Below are 25,826 nucleotides of genomic sequence, written 5' to 3'. Positions count from 1 at the left end.
TCATGAAATTGGTCTGAAAATCTCTGAATGTAACCTGAAGGCCCTTGCTTCCCCTTACATTCCCTAACTAGGATGACAGCAGACGTTAGCTGTGTCCACAATTACTTTATGTTACATACAAAAAGTAATAATGAGGGTGTACCATAATTATTTCATGTTCTGTAAGGTAATGCGGCCATATGGGGTACAGCCTGCAGTAACCAACCTCCCCAGGAAGCATAAATAGAAGGGAATTTTGCTGTGATTTATTTATGGTAGCAAAATAATTAAAGCCTATGAAACAGCAGAGGTACAGACAAATTTATTCTTAAAAAACACCACTTTTAGCAGCTGTTCCCTCACTGCTCTCTCCATGGCTCAATGCTGCTGTTGCTTTGAGGCCCACATGGCTGGGCCAAACCAAGCCACTCCAATGGAGCTGATGGAGAGAGCAGTGCCAAAGGCCTTGTCAGATTACTTTTTAAGAAATAATTACATTGCAATATGTAACAAAAAAGTATAATGTTCCCTTAGGTGAAACCTGGCATGAGATTCACATACGAGCAAGGTTCAATTCCCTTTTAAAACCCTATGCCAAAGGAGGGCGTACCGGCTGCTACCTCAAGCGACCGTCGGGTTTGACGGGGCCCAGCTCGGACTTGGGGTCGGGGCTCAGGGAGCTCCAGGCAGTCTGAGTGCAGGCCTGCATGACGGGGCAGGCGGTGGGGCCGGTGCTGCAGATGTCCACGGCCGACCAGACGCTGCCAACCAGTGAGTCCACCCAGGCGTCCAGCCGGGCGCCCACCAGCGCCGCGTTCCTCTTGGCCTGGTCCAAGCGGGCGGCGCTGACGGGGATGTTTAAGACGGGGTTCAAGCCCTGGAAGCTCTGCTCCATGTATGCGTTCTTTGGAGGCCCGCTGTGATACTTCATGGCTTCCTCTGGAAAAGGCAGAAACAAACCCCCAAATTAGTGTGTTGAAGAAAATCTTTGGGGTTTAAAGGGTTCAGCACAACTAAAAGGCGGGCCCAGACTCACAGCTCCTGCCCATAGCTGGAGCCTGAGCAACACACAGTTCCCTCCTGTGAGGAACTTATTTTGCATTCAGGAAAAGCTGATGTTGTCTCTCTCCCCAGGGGGGAGGCCTGCAGATACGCCCTGCTCAGCTGAAGTTACCCCGCCAACATCCACAGACTGTGCTTTGAAATGAGGGAATGGCTCAAGAAGACCCGAGGTAAGTGTTACAAACCGTGGTCAGACCTTCAAGTGTTATCAATGACCTGTCTAGCAGAAAGAGATCTCAGCCTGGTTTTCTTCTAAACAGATTCCCCCTTCCCCTGCTATGGAAGTCACAACACTTGTAAGCAGTATCTGCCTCCAGAAGCCATGTGGTGACATTGCTGGCACTGGAAGGACAGCATCATGGCCTTGGACAGACCAGATAGGGCTGGTGGAGCTGTGACCCCAGCATTGTTCCTGGAAGTTCCAGTCTCACTGGGAAAGCACTCTCTAATGCCAGTCATTTTTCAAGCACTTGCACTGAATAATGGATCAAACCCATTTCCTAATGACACTCCCTTGCATTATGGTTGCTTTTCATAGAGTAACTCCTCTACCTCAGCCAAATGCAGTATGTTGTTAGAAAAAATCACTGTTAGAGTGTGATAACACCTTCAAAGAACTTCAGCCCAGTCTTCAGCTTGCTAACTTCTGGAGGTAGCTGAGGTGCTACTCACACGCCCAGAATGTGACCCTCCAAAAAAAATTCACTCCGTGCCTCTAGGGAGTAAATTCTCAACTCTTTCTTTCTGTTCTCAGCTGACTTCTCTACCATCCTTGTTCCCGGCAGCACAGAGGATATGTTCAGCTCTGCCAACACATACAATTCGAAACACAAAAAGGACCCATTCAGGGCGCTCCAGGCTAGGAAAGCCACCGGGTTCAGATATCATTTAGAGGCCAGGAATTACATATTCACGTCTACAATTCCTTCCACATATCCTTGCTGCTCACACTGAGCCCTTTCTTCCACACAGAGGACAGCATCTCGGGCATTGGCAATAAATCAGTACATTGATTTAGAGGGAAAAGGGACACTTAATTGGAGCTTTGCTGTTACATTTGCAAAGTCTTTAATGTCAAATGCAGCGCAAGCCCATTACTTCAAATCCTCAATTAAATTAGTTCAGCAGATCCCCATCGCCATTATACATGGTTTAACTATTCCTGCATTCATCTATCTACTCCCCTTTTTCCTTTAAATGGTAGATATCCAGAATAACTTTAGTCAAAAGGAGTTTGTTCCATGCACATATGTCAGAAGTGTGCTCTGCCAGAGCACTGCAGTTTAAGAAACAGAACGAGTACACATGATTAAATTTCCGCCTTTGGAAGCAATTAAATGTGGAAGATTGTTTGTCAACATATTAATTAAATAGGAGCATTATAAGTAAAAATCCCCAAACAAATAAGATTTGGCATTACTAGCAGGATCATCTGACTGAAATAGGCAGCTCAGAGAGCTTGCTGAATTAAAGGCTGCTGTGCATGTGTTTGCTGCGTGGAACAAGAGAGATGTTTTTCCAGACAAACAACAGGATGAAACAGAACTTGCCCAGTCTCAGACTTGTCCCAGGCTTCAGGCCTTCATGGAAGGAATGAAAGCCACAAAAGCCGAAGGACGGGGTACTGACAGCGCAGCAGGAGATAATCTTTTCTCTGAGTCTGTGACCCTTGTTGCTTCAGGTCAGGGCATTGCTTTTGCAAAAATAACACCGATAATTTTAACATCTTCAACAAATGTATATTCCTGCATTTTTCTATTGCTGTAACTGTGCTGGACACGCTGTACTTCTCCCACCTGCACACTGCTGTGTGGTTCTGCACCGCTGACTGAGCGCTGCGCTCTGCTCCACAGCCCGCTGTGCTGCATGGATGTGCCGGCACAAACAGTGCTCAAAGTGTATAAAGGAACTGAAGGGAACCCTTTGTTTTTAAAATAACCCAAACAAGTATCATCAAACAGAGCTGGTTAGCAGCACTCAGTGCAGACCTATCCATCAATAGGAAATTCTAAGCCTTCAACCCAGAACCCTCTACTTAAGCCTCCACATCTTTGTTCGAAAGTTCACAAGAGAAAGTATTGACCTCACCTCCCCGTTCACTGCCCACACTGCTCATCCACACTACGGGAGATGCTGGGTGCTATTCCTCTTTGCATTAGAGATACAAAAGAAGAGATAATAATGACTTTGTAACGTGCTGAGCTGGGAAAAGAGGGAGATGGGTATCCCAAGCCCTGAAACACTGCACAAAGGGAGGCTGAAGCTACTGTGCATCATTTTGAAGCGCTTACTTACACGTCAGTCCTTGCTCATGAAAAAATAATGAATATAAAGCCTGCCACCTTGAGATGTGGTTTTAGACATTTAAGACTCCACAGTCACAGCAACCAATTCAAAATTAACTGGATTGCAGACAGTAAGCCAGGTATTTTTTCCAGCAAAGACATCCATATGGTCCTTTGAGGTGGAAGACTTACCAATGCAAAATGCTCCACTGACTTTAGATTACATTTTTAAAAAATAAGTTACTTTTTGTGCCCTACTGCCATTTGCCCATCACTCTGGGAGGGCATTTCCCTCCTCAACCGACTTTCCTTAGCTTAACTTCTTTGGGCTGAGCACACAGCCTGCAGTCAGCTGCACAGGCTGGGATCTCAGCGGTTCTGTGTGGGTTTGTTCTTCATTTTGCAGAAAAAGCAAATGAGTTTAGACAGAGAGTGGGCTATGGAATGAGAGAAGTGGTTACCTTGGTACACATTAAGGCGCTAGACCTGTGGGTTTTTTTAAGGAACACAGAATGTACAGCTTTATTTCCTTACTTGAATTGCGTTGAAGCCCTCTGGCAAAGAGGTAATTTTTTATCGACCTTTGGTTTGTTTTCTCTTGCAGCAAACAAGACAGTGCTGCATTTGCTCATTGCAAAGCTAATCGACTCCTTGTCAACTGGATCTGAACTAAATTTCAAAGCAAATCCCCGTCTGCAGGGTTTTTCTTGGACTGACGATTCCAGGGCATGTCTGCTCTCCTGCAGCCACAGACCTGCCTGCTCCTGCTACTACATTTATCAAGAATGTGTCATGTTATAGCTGGTTAATTTAAAGAAATCACAGCAGTTCTGACACAAGTTGCCACCCACTTTATAATCTGTATAGATGCAATTAGAATTGATTGAGCCACTGCAAATAACCAACAGCAAAACAAAGGTTTCCCAGTGCATACTTAATTAAGCTGATCCATAAATATGGATTAGGTTAACAGGTTTCTGAGATGTATGTGTGCGTCGCAGGGTGTCTGCTAATGCCTTCAGGCCTTTGAAAGAGGTGGCTGTAGCTGGAGGGCACTGGCAGCATGGGGGTGGTGTTTGAGGCTCCCTGTCCTGCTGTGGGGCAGTGGGAGCTCCATGCCAGGAGCATGCGAACACATCAGGAACCGAACATGAAAGGCACCTCTGCAGAAGGATGCTCTCCTTCCCTCCTTTGCTCGAGGGAATTAGTTTTTAAGTATTTTATTTATTTTCAATCTAATGTTTGCTATTGGCTGGAGAGGTCTGGGGCTTTATCTGCCCCAGAAGTGAATCTGCCCACTGGCTCACAGTAATTTATTTAGCTTTTATGAAACTACATTAAACACATGGCAACTCATTAGCATCACTCCAGCTGGGAGACCACCGCCAAAGCTTCATATGAATATAAACTCAAATTTGAAAATGAATTGGTTTGGCTTTTTCCCTGCACCTCTCAGCGCTTCAGGGAGATGTGTGCAATCGCACCTGGCAGGAGCATTTGCACAGACTTCATGCAGCAAAGAGAAAGAGAGATGATGGGGATGCAGATCCAACCTCCATGGAATTTGCTGCCTGAAGCATACAGTAAGAAACCCTCATCCTTCTGTATAACCACATCTTCTAGCCATCTTCTCCCTGTCTTGTGTCCTCCACATTACATTTCCTTTCTGTCTTGGCCTGAGGCATCCCAATGGCCTGTGGCAGCTCTCCCATGTCCTTACAGTGAGCGAGTAGAACTGGCTCTAACACACACAGCCATACAGTGAGACACCATTTAAAGAAAAAACAACAACAGAATCTGGCCGTGCAGGACACAGGAGAAGGAGATACTGGTGGACCAAGTGAAGCCGAACCTGCTTTTACCAAATGAGTTATTTGACAAATTCACTTAATTCACTTTGTTTCCTTCCTCCAACCATGCAAACAACTGAAGGCACTCCTGAGCCAGAAGGATCTGCTGAAGGCAGAACTGATCAGAGACAGAACTCAGAGAAAATAGACACAGATTTGGATGACTGGAGGGGAAAGAGGAGCAATGAAGAATAAATAATACTGGACTCTAAACTTTCCGCTGAAATAGCTTTGGGAGCCTCATTTTCTGTGGAACCATCCCAAACCTCCAAGTGTACTCAGTCATTCCATGTAAGAACGGATCTCGGATCTTTTATAGGTCCAGTCCTTGTAAAGGGCAACAAATGCCTGTCTTTAAACCATTTACATTCTGCCAGTTATACGCATCTGGACATAATATCACAGGAAAAAACCTGTCCCTGATTTCCCTTTGTGGCTTTACTTGCATGCACGGACTCTAGGCCAAAGCTAATGGGAACAGAAAACGAATAACGAGCTGCATATGCTGTTTTTATAAACTGCTAAATGAAACGTCTTTGCTGGTAGCTGTCCCAGAATTATTTTTTTAGTTTGAACTGTAATCATGAATTTTGAGAGAGATACAGGAATGAACATGCTCTGCTTTATTTAAGAGAGGAGCAAGTTGTTCCCTTCATGGTGCTGGGAGAAAGAAAGCAGCTTCACCTTGTGCTCTGTGCTGGTCAGCGGATATGCAGCGATGTAGGAAGTACAGTGACAGCTGTCACGTTCTTGCTCTCATGATACAAGGGCTGAGTGGCTGCTGCCAGATTTGTGCAAACATCTTTTAGAAAGACACAGTCAGACTGTGCACAGATACGGGCAGATGGCTGTGTGTGTACCTATGTGGACTCTGGTTTCTACAGCTGGGATGTGTGAGACAGAGTGGGCCTGATCCCGATGAAGCAAATCATAGTCAAAGTGTATGAAAAAGGCTTCTGGAGGAGCAAATTATCTGCAATGGAAACCTTTCTGACAAGAGCTATAGAGCTTTTCTTTTTTACTCGGGCTGAGGGAAGAACAAAACTTGAATCCCTAATAAAACATACTTCTCTCTTCTGCTGACAACTCCTGGCTGAGGCTGATGTATGTTTTATTTTCAGTGTCGGGACAAGACAATAATACTATTCCTTCATTTTAGAGGATTTTTGGCAGCTTTCACATTGTTTACAACAGTAACAGAAATTGTTCTTTTAGAACTTCTAATTCTTCTGTCGTATTCTCACAATGCCTTTATTTGGCGCAGAGAAATATATTTAAGTAATAAAGTGGTGACAAACTGACAACAGCTTGAAATCAAAGCTAAATGACAATTGCCAGCACAGAGCACAGTAACATCACTGAGACAGAAAGCCCTAAAAAAACCCAAACAAACAAATCTGCATTATAAATATCATTCATAACTACAGAGAAGTGTCTCTCTCTGCCCCTGTAATTAATTTTCTCCTTTACCTTCATTCCTCAGCCACAGGGAGATTATGCATCCCAGCATCAGCAGCAAAGCGCTCCTGAGGCTTTTCCTAGATAATATTGTTCCCAGGCTTTGTATTTCATTCCTACGGTAGATTCTCGTTACCATATGAATAGGGCTCTTTAACAAGAAATAGGAGCCAGATCTTCTCTCAGTGAATCAATGGGACAACTCTGTCTTTCTTATTTGTGGCAATATGGAGCGACTCCCTGATTCCAGTGGAACTATTTGAGATTTGGCCTTTGGACCAGAGGGCTTTTGCCTTCCCACCACAAAGCATGGATGCTGGGCTGAAGCCTCACACATGCTTGGCTTTGCTCACTACTCACATAGCAAAACACAGCAAGGCTGCTGGCTACGTGCCACGTTTTCAATCCAGTCTGTGCCTCAACTGTTAAATTAGCAAAGAATGTGGAACTCATTCATTTGCAGGAGATGAATGTGTAACAGCCACGTTTAGAAGCAGGGCTGCTTCTAACCTAAAATTCTCTCTACATGCAGTGTTTTTTCAAAACGTATCACTGCCTGGCAGCTAATAAGAGCAGCAGGTTGTCTGCGGTTCAGTTTTCCTTAAGAAACGATGTCACCAAATGCTACAAGAAGAAATCAGCATGTCGGCTGTCCTGGTGAGAAATGTATAGCATCAGGGTCCTGCTGAGCACGATAAGGGCGGCATTAGCGCTCAGCAGCTGTCTGGTGGTGCGTGTGTTACAGAAGCAGCACATCATGCTGGAAGGTAAAGGCCCGACTCAGTTTATTTGCTGCCTCATCAGGAAGAAGAACTTCTGAAAACTTAAAAGGACCATTCATGTATCTCTCAATTTAGGAATATTACTGTTAAGTAGATGGAAGCACTTGAGCGCATTAAGAACAGTAAAGACATTCCTAACAACAAACTTGTGTTGATCACGGCAAATAAGAGAACAGGTGTGGCTGCAGACTGTACTCCCTCTCCCAGCCCATCATACCTGTCTGAAGGGCTGAGCACCCAGTGCGTGGGCTGCTGCTGGCCCCGGGGTGGCTCAGCGCTGCTGTGGTGGGCAAGAAAATGGTTTCCTTCTGAAAAATCTGACTGGGTCTGATGCTGCACACAGCAGGGCTGCTGCATCTACTGCTATTTCTGTAATGCGTGTGTTTGGCATGTACTGAGCAGGCTCTGGCAGGGATCAGGCAGAAGTGAATGCCTGCACATGACAACTTGTCAGGTAGCTCTGGCCTAGGGTTATTTTCCCTGATTCAGTATTTCATATATTAATGTTTTTTATCATTAAACACACAGCCTTTGCCAAGATAACTGTTTGAACGCCCGTAACTCTTTATGAGCAAATGTGAATGCAAAGCTTCAGAGAAGGGTCCGTTTTTCTAAGTGATGGCTTCTATGATAGCTGTTATTTCTGAGTCTGAATTTCCCTGGATTTTGAACAGTGTGTATTCGAGAGATATAAATAGACTTTTGTTCAAAGTGGCTGTCTTGTACAGGCTGGATACAGACACTTCACTTGTCTTGGTGCAACAATTTCGTCTGATTTACTATTTATAATATTCCTCTATTTTCGCTGTTTCCAGTGCTGCACTACTTCATTTTTAACAGTGGCATTTACAATGAATACGGACAAAATAACTGAATTATTCCAGTAACAAATAACAAAACTTACCTTGTTTGATAGGCTGCCGATTTGAGAAGGTGAGAGGCGTAACGAGGAATTTGGTTTCAGCTACCTGGACCCAGTGGTGCAGAATTTTTATTGTCCAGACACCCGGCCTCAGGGGCAAATTCAAGGGCGGTTTGTAGTGAGTAAATTCTGCGCTGGATTCAATGAGGATGTCATATGTCGCTGCTATGACGTTGACCGGATCCACCCAGATGACAGTAACGGTGACGTTGGGGCCCTTTCCCCATTTCTGCATGCCAACTGGCTCGTCTGTCGGCCCGAGGAGCCCTCCGAAATTCCGGAACAGCCTTTCCTTGGCGTCCCACTCTGTGCCAATCTGAAATCAGAGACCACACGGCTGTTAGCATCACCTCCGCAAGCTGAGACTCCTGTGTCAAACACGGGCTCTCAAGACGCAAGTTGTGTTTCTCAAACAACTTCCACAAGGTACATGGATGAGTACTATCATAGTAAGAGTGATGTAGTAGGCTCCAGTAGCTCTCCCTTTTCTCCACATGAAAGCAGTCCATAAAGGACCAAGTCCAGTGACCGAACACTATTGCAATGCATAGGGCCTATCATCTCCTGGGACATCAACATGTATAGTATGTTTGAGAGATAGAGCCTGCAACACAGACCTAGCCAGCTACTGCTGGCTTTTTGTAGTTGAGAATTTGCTCTATTAAACGATGCTATTATGCTCTTCATATCTGTTGTAGTTTCCTGACTTGTTAACAAACCAGTTTTATCCATTCTCAAATAGGCAACAGAGTGGATCACAGTATTGAAGGTCACATATTAGCTTTTCGGTTAAGTGTCTGTCTTCCTTGTCCCACAAGGTCCTGCTCTCATGACCTCAAATCAAAAGCAATCAGTATCAAAAAAGATGTAAGTGACCTCGTGGGAAGGGAAGAACAGAAGAAGCCCTTGGCTCTTTTTTGCAAGCAGACATCTGATGCTATTCCTTGGGGAGACATACAGAAGTCTTCACCAACCTGGTACTACAACCTTACTAGTCCTCCTGGTGCTCTTTGGCTTTATCTCCAAACAAACAGCAGTGACGACCTATGAGTCGATCTGTTCCCTACACAGAAACCACGAGGTCCTCTCAGATGGTCTCTGCAGTCCCATGCACATGCAGACAGGATCCTCTCTTTCAGTAAATGTGGATATTGAAGATTTCCCCAATGCTGCCCTGTCCTTGTCCCATGTTAACCTCACACGGGTCACAGGCAGAACCTGCTTTCCTAAAAGTGTAACAAATGATTGTAGCGGATTTGCTTCAAAGATTTTTCTTCTGGATTTCACCTTAATTGATGAGAATAAGTGGTCCTGATTTAATGTTGAAATCCCTCAAATCTGGAAAACTTAACAACTGCCTGATATTTACTACCACTGTTGTGTATTTTGGAAACTGTCTGGTCCTAAGACCAATTTAAATAAATCCCTGTGTTTGGCAGACAAACTACAGAAGGAATACCAGCAAAAAGATACAAGGCCAGGAGAATAAATTCCTAACATCCTAAACCCATCCATCGTCATACGAATTCCTCCCACAGGACTATGACACAGCAAAATAAGACAAAATGAGCCTTCTACTGCTCTGCCATCAGCCCAGCAGTGCCTGGTATTTCCAAGGTATTTCACCTCGTACACCAGCTAATCAAACCTGACAGTGCAGCCCAGATATCAGACCCCAGCAGTGACTGCCTTGAGGAGCTGTCAGAGCGAACTCTCCTGACAAAGCCAACTGAATATGTATGGAAATAAGCTGAGAAAGAAAATTTCCTGACCAGATCCCACTACCTACTCTATTGACCCTCACTGGATATGGTGATATCACAACTACCTCTCAAGAGACCTGGAAATAATGAAGCCACAACACATGAAGCAAACATGCAACCTCCTGGGCAAAGAAAACCCTATAAGGAACAGTGCTTCTGCCACACCTGATATTTCTTACTGAACTGCTCCTTCAGGAAAGCAGACTTTATCCTCAGGAATTAAACACGTTAAAGGCTTCCTTCCCAAACCCAGCAATGTTCAAAGCAGTTAATGGTATCAGACTTAGACAAACTGGAGGTCGTGTTTCAGTCTATGGGTGAAGTCCCTGTAAAGCAGTTCTGACCACACACAGTGTGAGAATGGGAATAACATCATTCAGAGATCTTGCTATCCAAGGATTTCCTAGAGATATCAAAGAAATTCAAACTAGAACAGTATTCAGGAAGTATTGCCAGCTTTCCTCTTGGAAAAGGTCCTCCCACCATGAGACATACCTCACCCAAAGGCTTCTGCCTTCTGTTCCAAAAGACTCCACCCAAACCAACCCATCACCCACCACATCGGCAGTTCCAGTCCCAGGATGGGAGCCAGGGCAGCCTTGTTGGGACTGTAATCTTGCCATGCAGACAGATCCCACAATGGAAAGCAGAGGGTGAAAGATGTGGCAGAAGCACCCAATGCCATCTCACTGAGGGCCATGGGATGCTGGAGAAGGGAAAGCAGGGAGCTGCACACATCTGTTGCAGGATCTGCCCAGTTGCCAGCTGGGGAACATGCTTTCTGTGCTGCACAGCTTACAGGATAAGCTAGTTTTAGAAGCTCCATGTATTAAAAAGAATGTTGCTTATAGCACTATTGAGAGGCTTGTAGCTCCTCCCTTGAACTTGACATGGCTGAATTCCCAGTACTGAGATGCCTGATTTTACAGGTCAGAAGCTACTACAGTCCTGTAATATTTTTCACAGCCCCTTAAGACATTTGAAGCAGGCTTTCACTTTCAAATGGAATACAGAAAGTACAGGCTGGAATCAAACAGTAACGAAGAACTGATAACATATGAAGAGATGTGGCCCAGAAACCGACATTTTTCCATATCGTTACTTTAATCACCGTTATTTTGGGCTTCAAGAGCAGGCACTGTGCACGGTGGATGTTTGGAAAGCTGGAACTCAGTCACTGGCTTATAACTACCAATTCTATCTCTGTTCAGTCCCCAGATAAAATTTTCCCAAGATAAATTATGCCTTGATTATGGGTTTGTGTCTCATTGCTCACCACAAACAGGACCATTAGGTTCACACAATGCGCACTAATTGCCTGCCACCTAGTTTATTTTATTCTCTGTGATGAATCACAAGTCTTAACAAGACTAGAAATGAACTTAGTGTTCCACTGATACACTCTGAGCTGAGACTTTTAGTACTTTACAGCAAATCAATCTTCTCCCTTTCACGTAAAAGTTATCATTGATCTAGACTAATTGGATATATATTATGTGTATTGTGTACAAGCCAATTTTAGGAGATGTGGGAGTTTCCAAGAAAAAAGGAGGAAACACTTGGAAATCTTCTTTCTTGGATTTCCTGTAATGCTGTTTTACTTTCTCAGCGAAAGACTGAATACAGGAGCACAACACAATTGGAACACTATTATTAACCCCACTGGCCGTTCACACCGTGTATGGTGAAATCCCCTACTCAGAATGCAACATCTGAGACGCAAAGCCAAGGAGCAGAGGGCAGGAAGGGCTGATCCTGCCCTTCACAGAGAGAACCTGTCTCTGCTGCCATTCTGGTTGTGGCTCAGTGTCACAAAGGAGCCTGCACACACAGCATGTCTGTGCTCTTTCCGGCAGGTCCCATTGCTGTAAGCTGGGGACAAAACTCCCGTTTAAAAGACTCCATTCAGTTTCAAGTTTCTGCCAAATTATGGGATGAAATTTGGAACGAAAAAGAAAACCCACACAGATTTATGTCCCAGTGAGCCCAAATCGTAAATTTCTGTTTTGGTGGTTAACCTGCAATCATCAATGCCTTCACCTGAGCTGAAAAAAGAGGTGGCATTTTAATAAGTGGTAGCAGATGACAGACTTTGCAGCCACACTGAAGCTGAAGAGGTTAATGCTGGATTTATACCAGAGTAGCTGAGAGAATCATTTGGCTCAGAGGCAGAGATGCCCACTGGCCAATGGAGGGCGGAAAGTAAGATAAACATTTAAGAAACAATTAAAGCAATTTAATGTTTGACTTTGTACCTCCTGGTCTTTTAAAACATAAATCTTTTCTGAAAAGAGAGGACAATAAAGAGTTTAGGTGAGAAAAAATAAGGAAAAGATGTAAGCAGCCACCAAAACTCTTTTCCTGAATTTCAAATAGAACAAAAGGTTTCCTCAGCCTGAAAAAAGCTCCCCGGTGACCAAATCCCTCCCATGCTTTGCACTGACACAGGTCACTGCAGCAGCAGATCCCTCCAGGTCTGCCTGCAGCCCAGCTGGGGGCTATGAGGCCATGAAGACTGGCTCATCAGAGCAGCAGGGTTCAGGCATCCTCCCTGCAAGGTGACACTCTTCCTGTGTGTTGGGCACAGTGCAGCAAAGAGGCCACTGACATACTGCTGCTTCCCCAGCAGGGGACACCTACACTGAGCACCGCTGCTCCAGGACATCTGCAGAGCAGGCTTATGGTTGCTGCAGGGCTGGTTGGGGGGGAAAAAGGTTTGGCGCTAATGCACTGGAGCAAGAGGGGATCTGGCAAGTGGCCAGAGAGTAAATTCTGGTCCCATAAGCGCTCTCTCCTTGAGCGAGTGAGATGAAGTTAGATGTATTCCTTCTAAATACTTTTATTCTAGATCTAAAATACTGAGCTAATGCTCTTGTTTTTATCACGCAATTAGAAAAAGGTTCCTGCTGCCAGCCCTGTTGCTTTTGAAAGGAGGACTCAGAGAAGGCATCAAGCTGAAAGTGAGATAAAAAATACCAAATAAACAGCAGAAGTACTGCTACAAATCACAAGAATTAAAGCTTGTACGATCATTTATCACTGCATGAAATGGCAAGTCTACCATCAGACACATTGATAAACGAAACACACCTTCCATCCATCTCCTTAATGGCACATTAATGTCATGGATTTGCCATGCACACCAAAACACTGAATCTAACCCAGGCATTTCTTAATTGCCCAAGAAGATGGTAATTTATGGACTTGGCCATAATGACTGGAATGCATTTGTTCAATCAATTTTGTGCCTTAATTGAAATTTGTGGCTTAACAAGAAAAATTACAAAATTAACTGCTCAGACAGTTGTATCTTTAAAACAGAACACAGATGTCAGGTTCTATTAGTGGTCAACTTTCCTGATATATTCTAGGGTACACTTCTTACACTGTACGTCAGATGCTGAGACAAATTCCTACAACAAATAACAGGATTTGTGGGAAATCTCAGCCACTACTGTGATGATTTTCTCTTTCATGTTACAACATTAGTATTCTGCTCAAATGTGGCACTGGTGCCTGACTATCACTAATTTCATGGCTTGTTTTCAGCATATTCTTGGGAGGAACGTTTACCACATCCTTGCTCCCATCTGGAGCTGCAGAAACATGGCATTTTTCAGCTCCCACATCTCTCTCACAGCAGTCACAACGATCACAGTCACAAAACTTTGTAAGTTTCTGAGCCCCTTTGACAACAGTGAATGCCTTCAGTTTGTCAAAGAGGGAATGAGGGGACACCGGGAGTAACATAAAAAGTGAGAGTTAACCATGGACTGGGCTGGCAAACAATATTGCCTTTCATAAAGAAACTGCACTGCACTACAGAGCCACTCTCAGCTACAAATTACATGGAAATGCAGTTTCCAAAGGCTGCTGAACTAGTACATAATCTCTTCCATGGTTCGTAGCAGTGTGAATGAGTGGCTATGAATACTCACCTCTGAGAACTGTAATCTTCCAAAATCGCTGGGCGGACTTGCAATCTTGAAGACTTTCTTTGGCATCACCCATGTTTCCAAAGTCTCTAGCTTACTGACGGCCAGGTTGGTGGCGTGGTGTCTGATGAGGAAACCTTGGAAACGGTCAGCAAGGAAGTAAAGGTGGACGGAAACTGGGTGGCCCATGGGATAGTATCTGCAAAACAGCACATACACACACTCATCAGTTACACAAGAGAGACATGAAATCTCCATTTACTTGGAGCTAATGGCTTAAGAAGCATTCATTTCAACTAGAAGATTCACCGCTGTACATTAAGAGATTTCAAATGCATTCATGACTCATTATCAAACATTCTTAGGCTGTTCTGATTACCCTGAAACACAGAAAATGTCAGCAGGAATATATACTCATTTAGAAGCTATCCACAGCCACAAGCTCTTTAGGAGATACCTCTCCATGCCATTCCAGCCAGCACCCCTCCCCTTCTACCTCTTCTGAGTAAAATGTGCCACCCAGAGATATCAGATTAAATGGATAAATGACGAGCAGAGAAAAAACAATGTTCAAGAAATGTGCTTACTGCCCTACACTGGATGCTCTCCTTTCTTTCTGCCCTCAGCAGGGTTAGTCCCTATGGTACCTGACAGCAGGACAGCAGCAGGCTGGGGACAGCAGAGGGTGCTGCGAGGCTGGGTGAGGGTGAGCCCATGCCCCACGCTGTTCTGCACACAGATCTGCTCCCCATGCACTCCCAATGGCAGTGCTTGGTGGGGCTGTGCAGCGGCTATTGGAGCTGGGGTGCAGTCCCCATATTTTAAGAAATACACTTCATGCTCTTTACAGATTTGAAACAACTCTTGCCACAGTTTTTTTTACTCACAACTAAAAAGAAACTGAAAAAAAAAGGTCAAACAAAACTGCTACTTGGGAGACTTGGAAGCTTTCTGCTACAGTTTGGATTTTAGAGACAATGTAGTCATTGATTCAGATTATTAACATCTATGGTCAACTGTCTGCTGTAGTCCCAGTAAGATTTGAAATGATGCATGTGTGCACACAGATGTATTAATAACTAAAAATATGTTCACGACTCTGAAATCAAGTCATCTGCTACTTCACAGCAGGGACATTAACTGTCTATCAGGCGTGTTTGCAACACATTCAAAGCCAACCAGTCTCAAGCCTCCCCATTCATGTCAGCGAGGACTGTCTCCTCATGCTAGTGGTAAGAGAGCTAACCAAGAATGACTTTCCATTACCCTAACCCAGCAGCAGCCAGCAGGAAGTCTCTAGAGCCCAAGAAATAAACATAGCAAGACGGGCTACAAACAGGGCCAGCAGTGACAGACCGAGTGAAAACACAGCACAGCTATGCAGCCAATACCAGCAACAATCTGACTTCTGTGCTGAGCACTAAGGCCTCCTGTTTCATATGTGCAGCAGCAAATATTTACAATACCCTTGAAATAGTCTGACTAAATTGTCTCTTGGCAGCAGCGAGTAAAAACATCTAGAGATGGTGAGAAATAAATTAAATCTCAAGCGCACATTAACGCTGTTCCCACTGAAGATGCAGATCTGCAATCTAATTTGGTAGCTGAGCAGTTTGCAGGGGGCACATCTTTCCGAGGCTGCCCCTTGTTAGAACAGTGTGCAAGGCAGTTTCTTACAGATGTGTGCCAGGCAGCTGCAGGCAGCAGCATGGGACTGGCTCTAAATGTGATGCAAAGTGGTGGATGCTTTCCTTGCAGCGCCTGCAGCAGTGTGAAATGAGCTGGTCTGGTGACTGCTATCAGCTAACTTCCTGCTGCTGACAGCCCTGATGGCACTGGGAATGCTGAGGAGGTGCTGCTCAGCCCTAATGCATTCCTGCTGTCACTGCTTTAGAGACATGCAGAATCATGAGAGAAGGAGGAAGTGCATAAATGCACACATGCAAAAAGACAAGAGAATATCCATAGAAAAGAGATGTGAACTGTAACCTGATGATCATCCACTTTTCTGTGATTTAAACTGGACACAGACACTTTGAGGGGGCTAAGGTAGATATGAAACAAAGCCCCCACTCCCTATCACTGCTTGCAATTCCTTCTTGAGCTGTCTGTGGGGCTGCGGCCCACTGTAAGGCAGCCAGGCTTTATCCTGAGGACAGCTGCAATCAGCAGTGGATGACGTGACTTCCCTATTTATAATCTGAAGCAAGCTTGAAAAGCACCTTGAGTTCCTGTGCAATGAAAAGCTCCCCAGAAATGATACTGATTATTGATATAAATCATCACTGGAACACCAGCAAAAGGAATAAGCACAGATGTAATTGTTACATTATTTCAGTACTGGTTGTACATAGCTCCCATCCTCACTGCTGCCTTCACTCTGCAGGACAAACGACCCCAGGACTTCTTCCAGTCTGCCTTTATTTCATATAAGGAAGTTACACTACTAGTGATTATTTATAACTAATCGTTATTGATCTCCTACTGCTCTGTACTGCTAACCTTAAATGGCAAAGCTGTAATAGGAACCAGGACCACTTATTGCCACATCTTTCTAAACAGGACATTGCTCAGCGCTTCCACGACTAAGAAAGTCACAGTGCATTCAAGAACACAAGAGAGGCCAACTCCATCTGTCAAAGTACAAGGACTGTCTCAAATGCTTGCTAGCTAAGTCTGTATGTGTTTTCTATTAAGATTACAAAAGGCAGGGTCCCAAAAATACACTTTGAGGGAGGAATTAAGAGTCTGTAAAGTAAGACTTCAAAAGATGAACCCTCTCAGCTTTGGACCTAAGCAGCTTCAGATGTGTGTGCAGGCAGCAAGCATCCACCACGAGGTAAACCCTCACTGTGCAAATCTGACTCTAAAAATTCTCCCTTCAAAACATTTTTATACTGAATTCCTATTTGCTAGGCTTATACATGAAAAAGGAATTTAGAATATGGCTTTTATTTGCTATATATATGTATGTATTTATATACACATACATTTTATTTATTTGACGTTAATGGATCCCACTTGTTGCAACATTTTTGGCACGGACGGCTGCAGCAAGCAAGCAAACCCTGCTCAAGCAAGCACTTCTCTGTGCTCCGTGTATGCACCCAGGGGAGCAAACAAGCAAAGACCATTAACCCGCCTGGTTTACATTAATTCTGAAATCCTGTCCTTGCTTTGGTAAGCATAATAGAGGTGAGCATGACCTCTGCTGCAATCACACGGAGGCTTCAGGAGCTGCGGCTGTAATACACTCGCTGAAATTAATAAAGAAAATGCAGCAGCGGGGGCAGCGGTGCCCGACTGGATCCTGTCAGTCCTCATCAGGCTGCAGAGGAGCTCCTTAAAAGTGCAGCAAACAGGTCACCTAACGTCAACCCTGAACAACCAACACTTCGTTGCAGGCATAAATACTCCTGGAAATCACAGCTGTACACTTGCAGTCGCCTGGCCCTGTTGTGCCTATGAGCTCCCAGCCAACACATCCCAGCAGAACCTCCTCCAGTGCCCCTCTGTCCTCAGAAACACCCAGAAAAAGACCAAGAGCCCAACTGACCGGCAGCTGTTGTCCCCAGCCGAGTGAAAGGAGCTCTCAGCTCTGCGCAGGCCCAGGCGGACGAAGGCGTGGTACATGGTGAGTGCCACGTCGCTGAGGGTGTGCACGCCGTCGGGCTCGTCGTACACGTTCTCCCAGTAGGAGCGGAGGCCAGGGGTGCCGGGCGGGTAGTTGCCGTACAGGTAATAGTCCAACTGGCCGATTATCTCCTGGTTCACCACAGCTTCAAATTTGCGGGCAAAGAAAGTTGGCCTGGCAGTCTGCTGTGGTGAGGTGAAAGGAAAAGACAAGCTGAGGACGTGAACAGCACTTCCCTGCAGCTAAAGGGGGCTTGAACGGCAACTGTGGTTAAGACTCAGTTAAAAGCTATGCAATTACTCAACAAAAATGCAGATGGTTCTGGCCAGGATGTGAGGCCCACCGGTGCACATCAGCCCGAGGTCCCCCCGAGGCAGCCAGCCCTACAGGAGTGCTCTGCCCTGGGCTCAGCGTCACCCCTTCAAAACACATTTCTTTTCCATCGGGAACAAATTCAATGACCAGCAAAGGCACAGGATCAGATCAGACCAAAGGGGAAGCACAGCAGAGGTTCCCATTATTTGGCTTCAAGTGCCTCCCTGGGAGGTCCTCCACCACTGGGCTGTCTTGACTTGGTGGAGATTATGCCGAGATGTTAAGAGAATGTTCTCCCATTGCATGAAACCTCAAAGGAACAGGGTGATTACAGTCTGCAGCTCTACTCAGCATGCTGTCATTACAAACAACCATATCTTCCTGAATTTTCAGGCAGCACTGCATTCAAACGAGGTAAAAATGCTAAATCATTTTAGAGAATTAAAATGAAGGCAAATGAGGCATTATGGCTGTTACTAATATGTAGGATATGGAAAAAAATCAAAAGAAACTGAGCGGTTTAGGGAAAATCATGTGTTGCACTGTTACTCTTCTGATAGAAAAGCATCCTTTGTTTCTTGGACATGGGATTTTTGAGCACTGTACATTGTTTATTGGTGTGAAAAGCATTTTTGGAAGAGAAAAATATTGAGTGTGACAAAAGGCCAAATAAATATCAAAAATTAAAATTGTTTCCTCTCTATCTATGGTGCATTTCATCCCTTTTGTTTGAGGACAGACAGAACAAATAATGCACAGCTCCATCATTTCACTCATCCAATTACGTGGTCAAGTGGGTCAGTTATTTTGAAATAATGGCTGGGATAACCCTAGAAGTCAACATGGTGAGCTGTGCTTTTAAAACTCAGCCACAATTCCTCAGTCACTTTACAGACTACTCTGCAGGCAAATACTCTCACAGGTAACAGACACGATGGCTAATGCAACGTGTGAACGCAGTCTTAGAGAAAACAAAGCTGCAGCAGGCTATTTAGACAGTTTTTGCTAGTGAATAAAACAGGGTAGGGCTCATTCTCTGGTTCTGAGGGCAAGCGGTGTGATGAAGTCTGCATCTGTATAGCTTGGACTATTCCCTACAGACAAAATGGACTTATTTACCTGGACTGGTAACAACAACTGGCCTTTTCCCTTGAGCCATACTCCATCACTGCTGGTTGGCATCGGTCAAAACAAAGAATGCTAACATTTAAATGTTGTGTTTGGATTACTGTGTGCCAGTTCCTACCCCACACCCTGGTCCTGCTTGGTTTATCATTGTAAACATGAGTAAAACGGTCACTGTAACTTTGGGCAAAATAATGACAACTGTGCTGTCACCTGATTCATCTAAAACTGGACCAGACACAAGTTTCTTTCAAGTCTGGTTTCTAAAGCAGTTATCCTCATAGCCCACAAAGACATCAGCATTACTGCACAGTTTGGGTTCCTTCCCTGCTGTCCATTCTTTGTATGTTTTCAGAAAGAAACGCACAGTCTTTTGAAGGCACTTCTTATTTATCTTGGTGCTTGAACACTGCTTTGGCCTGCTCAGAACGAACTGTCTAGACCAGACAGCAGCATCAGCCAGGTCTCAGGGCTAGCTTCTAGGGAAGCAATGCACACATTTGGATACCAAGGATGTGAGACAGCAGCTGTATTATGCCCAAATGTCTGGTTGACATGAACCAGGAGAATTGAGGACAAATATAATCTGTGCACAAATATAAATGGCACAGATGACAACAGTACTTCTTCTCTGCAGGTGCCAAGCAGTTTGTGCCTGGAGCCACCTCCCACTGCCTTGCTCTGAAAGCTTTCCACATGCAGGAGGGATGGGGAAGGCACCCTACACCTCCGTGTCAGCGGTCTCACAGAGATCTGCTCTGCACTTGACACAATTTCAGGTATACTACTGCATATATACTACTCAACTACCATCAGCTTTTAAAATCCTTTGTTTTGCCTTGCTCATATTCAGACATGCCAAGGAGTTCAAAAGCGCCTGAGATGGTTGAGAATTCTTTTGAGGATGTTCGTTTTCACTCTCAGACAGCACATGCTGTGGGCTCTCTGATCTCCTCCTCTGCAGCTTGCTTTGTGTCTCTGTGGGAACCACAAGTGAGACTTCTGGCACGGCGTGCTCATCCGAGGGGATCTCTCATCAGGCACAGTGTCAGAAGGGGCCTTTAACATCTATTCTAATGCTGAACGTTCCCTCACTACTCAGTTTACCCAACTGTTGCTGTGGGTTGTTTTCCCAGCCTGGAGCAGATCCACCTCTGCAAACTTGCAGGAGGATTTTAAGGCTTCCCATTTATTCTGTGCTGGAGACTTTCCTGGGATTGGAGTCTGGGACAGCAGAGCCCCTCCTAGATAACATCTCATTTGCTCCTTTTTGACCGCCTGTGTCTCTGACTTCAACCATGTCTGGTGGGCAGCACAGCACAATAAAGAAAAGTCTCTGTTTTGGAGCAGTCATTTTTGTGCCACAGGGTAACACATTCCCCGTCCCACACATAGCCTGAACAAACATGCTTTATGCAGGGAGCCTCGAGAGCTGGAGGGATGGAACTGCAAATCTGGTGACCTTGAAACAAGTACTTGTTCATTCTTAACAGAAGATACACAGGCCAGATACAGTCTTGAGAGTGAGTGCTCCCCTGAGCACAAGGATTTGCTCTCATGTCTGCCTTGAGGATATGGTATCACAAAGGAACTGATTAAACTTTTTGAGGCAGTCCTGCCAAGCCTGCCTGACCAAAAGTTCCTAACTCTGGCTCCCAGAACCATGAGGCAAACAGAAATATAATTGTGTTTAAGAGTACAATAATGAAAACTGATTTGCCTTGTGCTATGCAAGCCTCTAGTCAATTTTTAAGCTTTATTCCAAAGATGAGGAACACTTAACAACATTAAGCCACGACTTTCATGAAATCATGAAGGCACCTGAGCTGGAACTTGACAGAATAAATCAACCCAACTGGTACAGTGTGATGGGTGTCAAGCTTCCCTCATTTCTAGCACAGCAGGTCCACCAATGCCATGCAGTCCAAAGAACAACCCTGGGGCCCTGCTGCACAGCAATGTCTCAAGGGCTAAAATACAAAGACACATTTCTCCTTCTCCTAGACTGAAGGTAACTGCATCCTCACACCTCTTTCTCCACCTTGCTTGGGTATACCTACCCTTTGTGGGTATCAGAAAAGAGAATGGTTCAGTTACCTGGAATCTGTGGAAGTCTGCTGGTTTGAAGTCATTGGGCGAACAGCCACACCAGTCAACAATGTGCTTGTACTGACACTTGCAACCAAGTTTACGGTTCCAGTTTGTGATGCGCAGATTGTTGTCCACCATGGAGTCGCAGAACAAGCTATTTTCCAGAACAGTGTGGAAGAAAGACTGCAAAATACAGAACACATGAATACATTCAGCTCTTTGGACTTCCTTTTTTTTCTTCACTGCAACCCGGGGGTCTGAACTTAATGTAGTGTTTTTTTTTCTTCAAAATGGGAGAAATAATGAATTCTACCATTTTGCAATGTACAAAAAGCACATACGCATTTTATAGAGTCTGAAAAAATCACCGTGTGCTGTGGTTGAGGCCACACCACAATGACACAGCACAGAGTAACTGCTCTTCTGCAATGGTCAGCTTTGGGCACCAGACTCCAGGAGAAGCACCAGTGCCAGCTTCTCTTATTTTACTCTTATTTCAGCTATATGGGTACTTCTAAGATACTCCCATTATTTCTCTTCTCTAAGTTAGTCATAATGGCCCAATAGATTTATGACCACTTTCCTTAGCAGTGTTGATGATAAATCTCAAATTGTTCCCTAAGACAATTCACAAACCTTAACCACCAACTTGGTTACTATGGAATAAAAAGAAGTCTCGGCTCCCGCGTGGGTCTGTGCACCTCCAACACTCCGAAACGCACTGCTGGTTGAATGGGCTTGCACTGAAATACACAGCTCAGCTCACCCCAGGCATTAGAAGGACGTTCTGCCTTCCGCAATTACGTCTGAAATCATAAGTCTTTATTTGCTGACTCAAGGCAGCAAGGAACTCCTATTGGGCTATCCTAATTATATCTCCATAATATCAGCTATTACATAAATCATGTGTAATGGGGACTGATATAGCAGGTTAACAGGTCAGTGAAGGCAGGGTGATTTTAAGAAGCCAGTCACGTATCTTGCAAAGAAAACCTTGTAGATAGAAACTATGGAATATGATGAAATTTAGCTCTGTAAGAGACAATTTTAGGAGCAGTGACTTCTCTTTAAAATCAGCAACAGCAAGATCTATAAATAATCAGCATGACACTAGCATGGCTGGCCCCCCAAATAATCCCCCTACCCTTTTAATGTTAAATGACAGCCCAGTGAATACGGATTTTATGCTTGAACTGTTTGGTTAAACCCATAAAGGCATCCATTCTCATTCAAGCGGGAGGACGAAAAAAAACCTTACCCAATTACCCATTGCCCTGTGTCCTTTCATAATGATACAGAAATTTCTCTGAGATAATGGATGAAAAGGTTATCAGAGTTGAGAGAAACGGTGATTTTTAACAGAAATGGGATTAAAGCAGAATTATTCAACATGTGTGTGGAATAATAAACCCCTATCATAAGATGACAATCACCGCGTTCCACTGCAAGCTAATAAGCCTAAATTTGCAAGATCAGACTCATTGATCCCTCACAGCGTTCAGGGGCTGCTGGCAAGGAGGAAAGCTGTCACCTTAAAGAGTCGTGAGGTGCTGCTGGGATGGATGCATTCTGCACACCCTGGGAGCACAGCCCTGCACAACAGAGCAGCCAGATTGGCACAGCACTGCCTGCTGGGCTCAGCGCTACCTGGGGACACTGTGTGATCTCCCGACACAGTGCCACGTGTGAGAGCCAGCTTGGTGCGTGCCCCTGACCTGCAACACTTGTAGCCAGAGCCATCCCTGAGTGACAGAGCTGGTCTGCCACGATGCCTTCTAGCAGAGTTTTGAATGGAACAATAAACCTTTGTTTGTAGAGTTTTTGTTTTTACACAGAAGGGATGGGTAATAGTGAGCAAAGCTACTTAGGAAGACAATGTGCCAGCTCCGACAGCCCTCAGAGGCGTTGTGGAGGAACAATCTGCACACCCGGCTGGATTTCTGGTTGTTCAGTGATAGATTAATAGGCTTAGAAGTATAAAACAAAGCCAGTCCTGGCAAGGATATCCCACAAACAAACTGCACGAGCAGATCTAACGCTAACAGACTTACTCAGCACGAGAGTAAAATTCTCATTACTGACTGCAGGATGATCCCAAGCCCACTGACATCAGAAAAAGCCTCGCACTTTGCCATCTTTGAGACGTGCACAGAAGTTGCCCTTTAGAAAACAGAGAGGGACCGCTCGGAACTCACCTCAGCAGGCAGCAACGTGTAAGAATAAAACCTCTTCATCTTCGTTACGAGGTCGTCCTTGGAAAAAGTGACGTACTCCACAAACTTCCTGTTGAGGAGAAACCAATCCGACCCGCCGTCCACCGCGATGCCCTCGGGGATCTTCCTGTCCCCCAGGCGCCACATGTGTGTGTCACACTCCAAGAAGAGCCGGTCCAGCCCCTGTTTTCTAATGAACCTGAGGGAAAGCAAAGCCGGACGTTAAACGCTCATTTGTGTTTTGCTGTGGGCTCCAGCTCTACAAATAAAGAAGCTGCTTTCTCAAACAAACCAGGACCAAGAGGTCACTTGTTTGTATTTCTGCTCTGCTCATAAATAACACAGAGGGGTTTAATAAATGATTAATCAGTTATATGTTCGGATACAGTGGAAAGAACAACAGATTGCTTTTAAACATCATTCACACCTTCTGCTGTCCTAAGACAAAACTGTGCACATTACAGTGCCCCACAGCACGAAATTCTGCACTGCTCATTAACTCTTTGCAAACCACTGGGGAACCACCGTAACGCAAAGGGGAACTGCAACCAATCTGTGCATTGGCTTCTCCAAATAAATGCGGTGCGGCTGAAAAACAGCTAACTGTACATAAAGGCAAAATGACCAATTTCCTTCCATGTTATTATCCCGTGAATTTTTCTACAGGGGTGTAGTTAATTAGGAAGAAATACAATTGCATTGCTCTTTGCTGTAGAATGAGTATGTTTGCTCCATTTTCAAGTCTGCAGGGAACAATGTTTTGTTTACTGCTGAACCATGAACACGAGGAGCAACCGCAGAACTGTAGTGTTATGGAAATGAATTATTTGAGACCAATATAATAAGAAAAAGGAGCTGGAAAATCAATCTGTGCTTGAAAACATGCTGGACTGTATGCCCACACGTTTGGGGACTGTCTGACACAGGTTTCTATTTGTTATTCCATTTTCAGAATAATTTCCCCCAAAGGGAAGCAGGACTGCCATGAATTAGCACAGGTTTACCCAGGGGGCTGAGTGCATTAATAAAGGCAAGGCGCTGTGCTGAACACATCCCCTGCATTCCAAGGAACAGCAGACAGCAGCTAACCAGGCTGCTCGCAGGAACAAAGACGCACAAGCTGATGGGCCAAGATGAGGGGTCTCGCTCCTCGCAGGCTAAGGCTAACTCCCTGGTTAAAGTGTCATTCTGTAGTAATCAAAGAACCAAGAAAAAACTATGAGAATTATGAACACTGTGTATTACTTTTCAGAAAGACCAGAAATGACCTCAGGGTCTATCCGGAAGTCCTACTGATAGCGATGTCTCTCTCCTATTAACACAACCACGTGGAGAATGTGTGGATGCGAGTGGCAGAATTTTTCTTTCCATGAACAAGTTTCTAATTTCATGTTCCATTATGAAGGATAATAGAAAAGTCTTGCAATTTTAATGCAGTGCTCTGGAATGTAATCTTCAAATTCAATATTTATGCAGTTATCTCCAAATCAAATATTAATGTGCCTGAAAGTTTGGTCATTTATTTATTTCCTTCAAAACTAAATACTCGTTTGAGTTAATTATTTTAAGAAAATAATAGGATTTTATCGACCATATTTAAACAGGATGTAAAGTTCTTTCCCATGAAGTCATTTCTTCCATCTGCTATCTCTACTGATTTATCACCCTGTATTCACATTTTCTAACAGAAGGGTTTTTGAATGCAAAAGAAACCCCCAACCCAGAAGAATGCCTGACCATTTCAAAACCCCTCAGCTCACAACTGTCTCCGCCAGCATTACAAGATGGGGTTTATAGCTAACAAATCCTCAAACACTTTAGCTTTACTGTCTGAAATTGGCAATAGAAGAACACAGCCATGATCAAAATGAGAAGAACAACTCCGGACTCACAGCTTCATGTTTTCTGTAATGGTTTAAAGGCTTCTTTTTTTTGCAAACATACACAGTTCTATGGTTTTTTAATGTCTTGTACAAGAAAATCCTGGCATATGGAGCGAAGAAAGACCATTCTTGGTAGCACAGATGTTTTCACACTAAATTGTAGTCCTAAAATCCTATTCAACAAGGTTATCAGAAGAAAGCTAAATGTGCTTTCCAACATCCATCCTGCAGGAAGGCAATGTAGTCCAACTGAAAAGCAGCAAAGGCCTTGGGACCTGCAAAAGCCAACCCTTGTGCTAATGCTTCTTGAGCGATGCTTCCCAGGAACATCATATCAGGCTCTAAATAGCAGTAACAAACAAATAAGAAAAGGGCATTTCTCAGAACGCTCACTCAGCCTGCTTTACACACAGTTATTACACCTAACAGTGCAACGTGCTGCATAGCAGATGATTTCCTTTTATCTGTTAATCAGCAATTCATACAAGGAACTCCGAAGTTAGAGCTCTCCACTGGGCAACTGCTTGTT

At 44.5% G+C, this 25,826-nt stretch overlaps 1 protein-coding gene and 1 non-coding gene across 3 annotated transcripts in view; both read right to left on the bottom strand.

The window, feature by feature from the left end:
• Window positions 1–285: 285 nt before the first annotated feature.
• The window catches only part of XYLT1 (xylosyltransferase 1), a 146,320-nt gene continuing 120,779 nt past the window's right edge, over window positions 286–25,826 (bottom strand). Inside the window, exons 6-11 of one of the 2 annotated variants that reach the window (XM_015294533.4) lie at window positions 23,397–23,613; window positions 21,208–21,384; window positions 17,593–17,855; window positions 14,040–14,235; window positions 8,321–8,654; window positions 286–918 (exon numbers count right to left, since the gene is read on the bottom strand). In XM_015294533.4, coding sequence (XP_015150019.2) covers window positions 596–918; window positions 8,321–8,654; window positions 14,040–14,235; window positions 17,593–17,855; window positions 21,208–21,384; window positions 23,397–23,613 — 1,510 coding nt within the window. In that variant the 3' untranslated portion in view covers window positions 286–595. The remainder of the gene's footprint in view (window positions 919–8,320; window positions 8,655–14,039; window positions 14,236–17,592; window positions 17,856–21,207; window positions 21,385–23,396; window positions 23,614–25,826) is intronic. The other variant, XM_015294534.4, reaches the window with a different exon arrangement.
• Window positions 22,773–22,858, bottom strand: MIR1644 (microRNA 1644). Its single transcript, NR_035135.1, has one exon. It is a non-coding gene; the product is annotated as a microRNA 1644 (primary transcript).

This window comes from Gallus gallus, chromosome 14 (assembly GCF_016699485.2).
Source record: "Gallus gallus isolate bGalGal1 chromosome 14, bGalGal1.mat.broiler.GRCg7b, whole genome shotgun sequence".
In the NCBI taxonomy this organism is placed as follows: Eukaryota; Metazoa; Chordata; class Aves; order Galliformes; family Phasianidae; genus Gallus; species Gallus gallus.
This window is presented reverse-complemented; position numbering and strand designations above follow the sequence as displayed.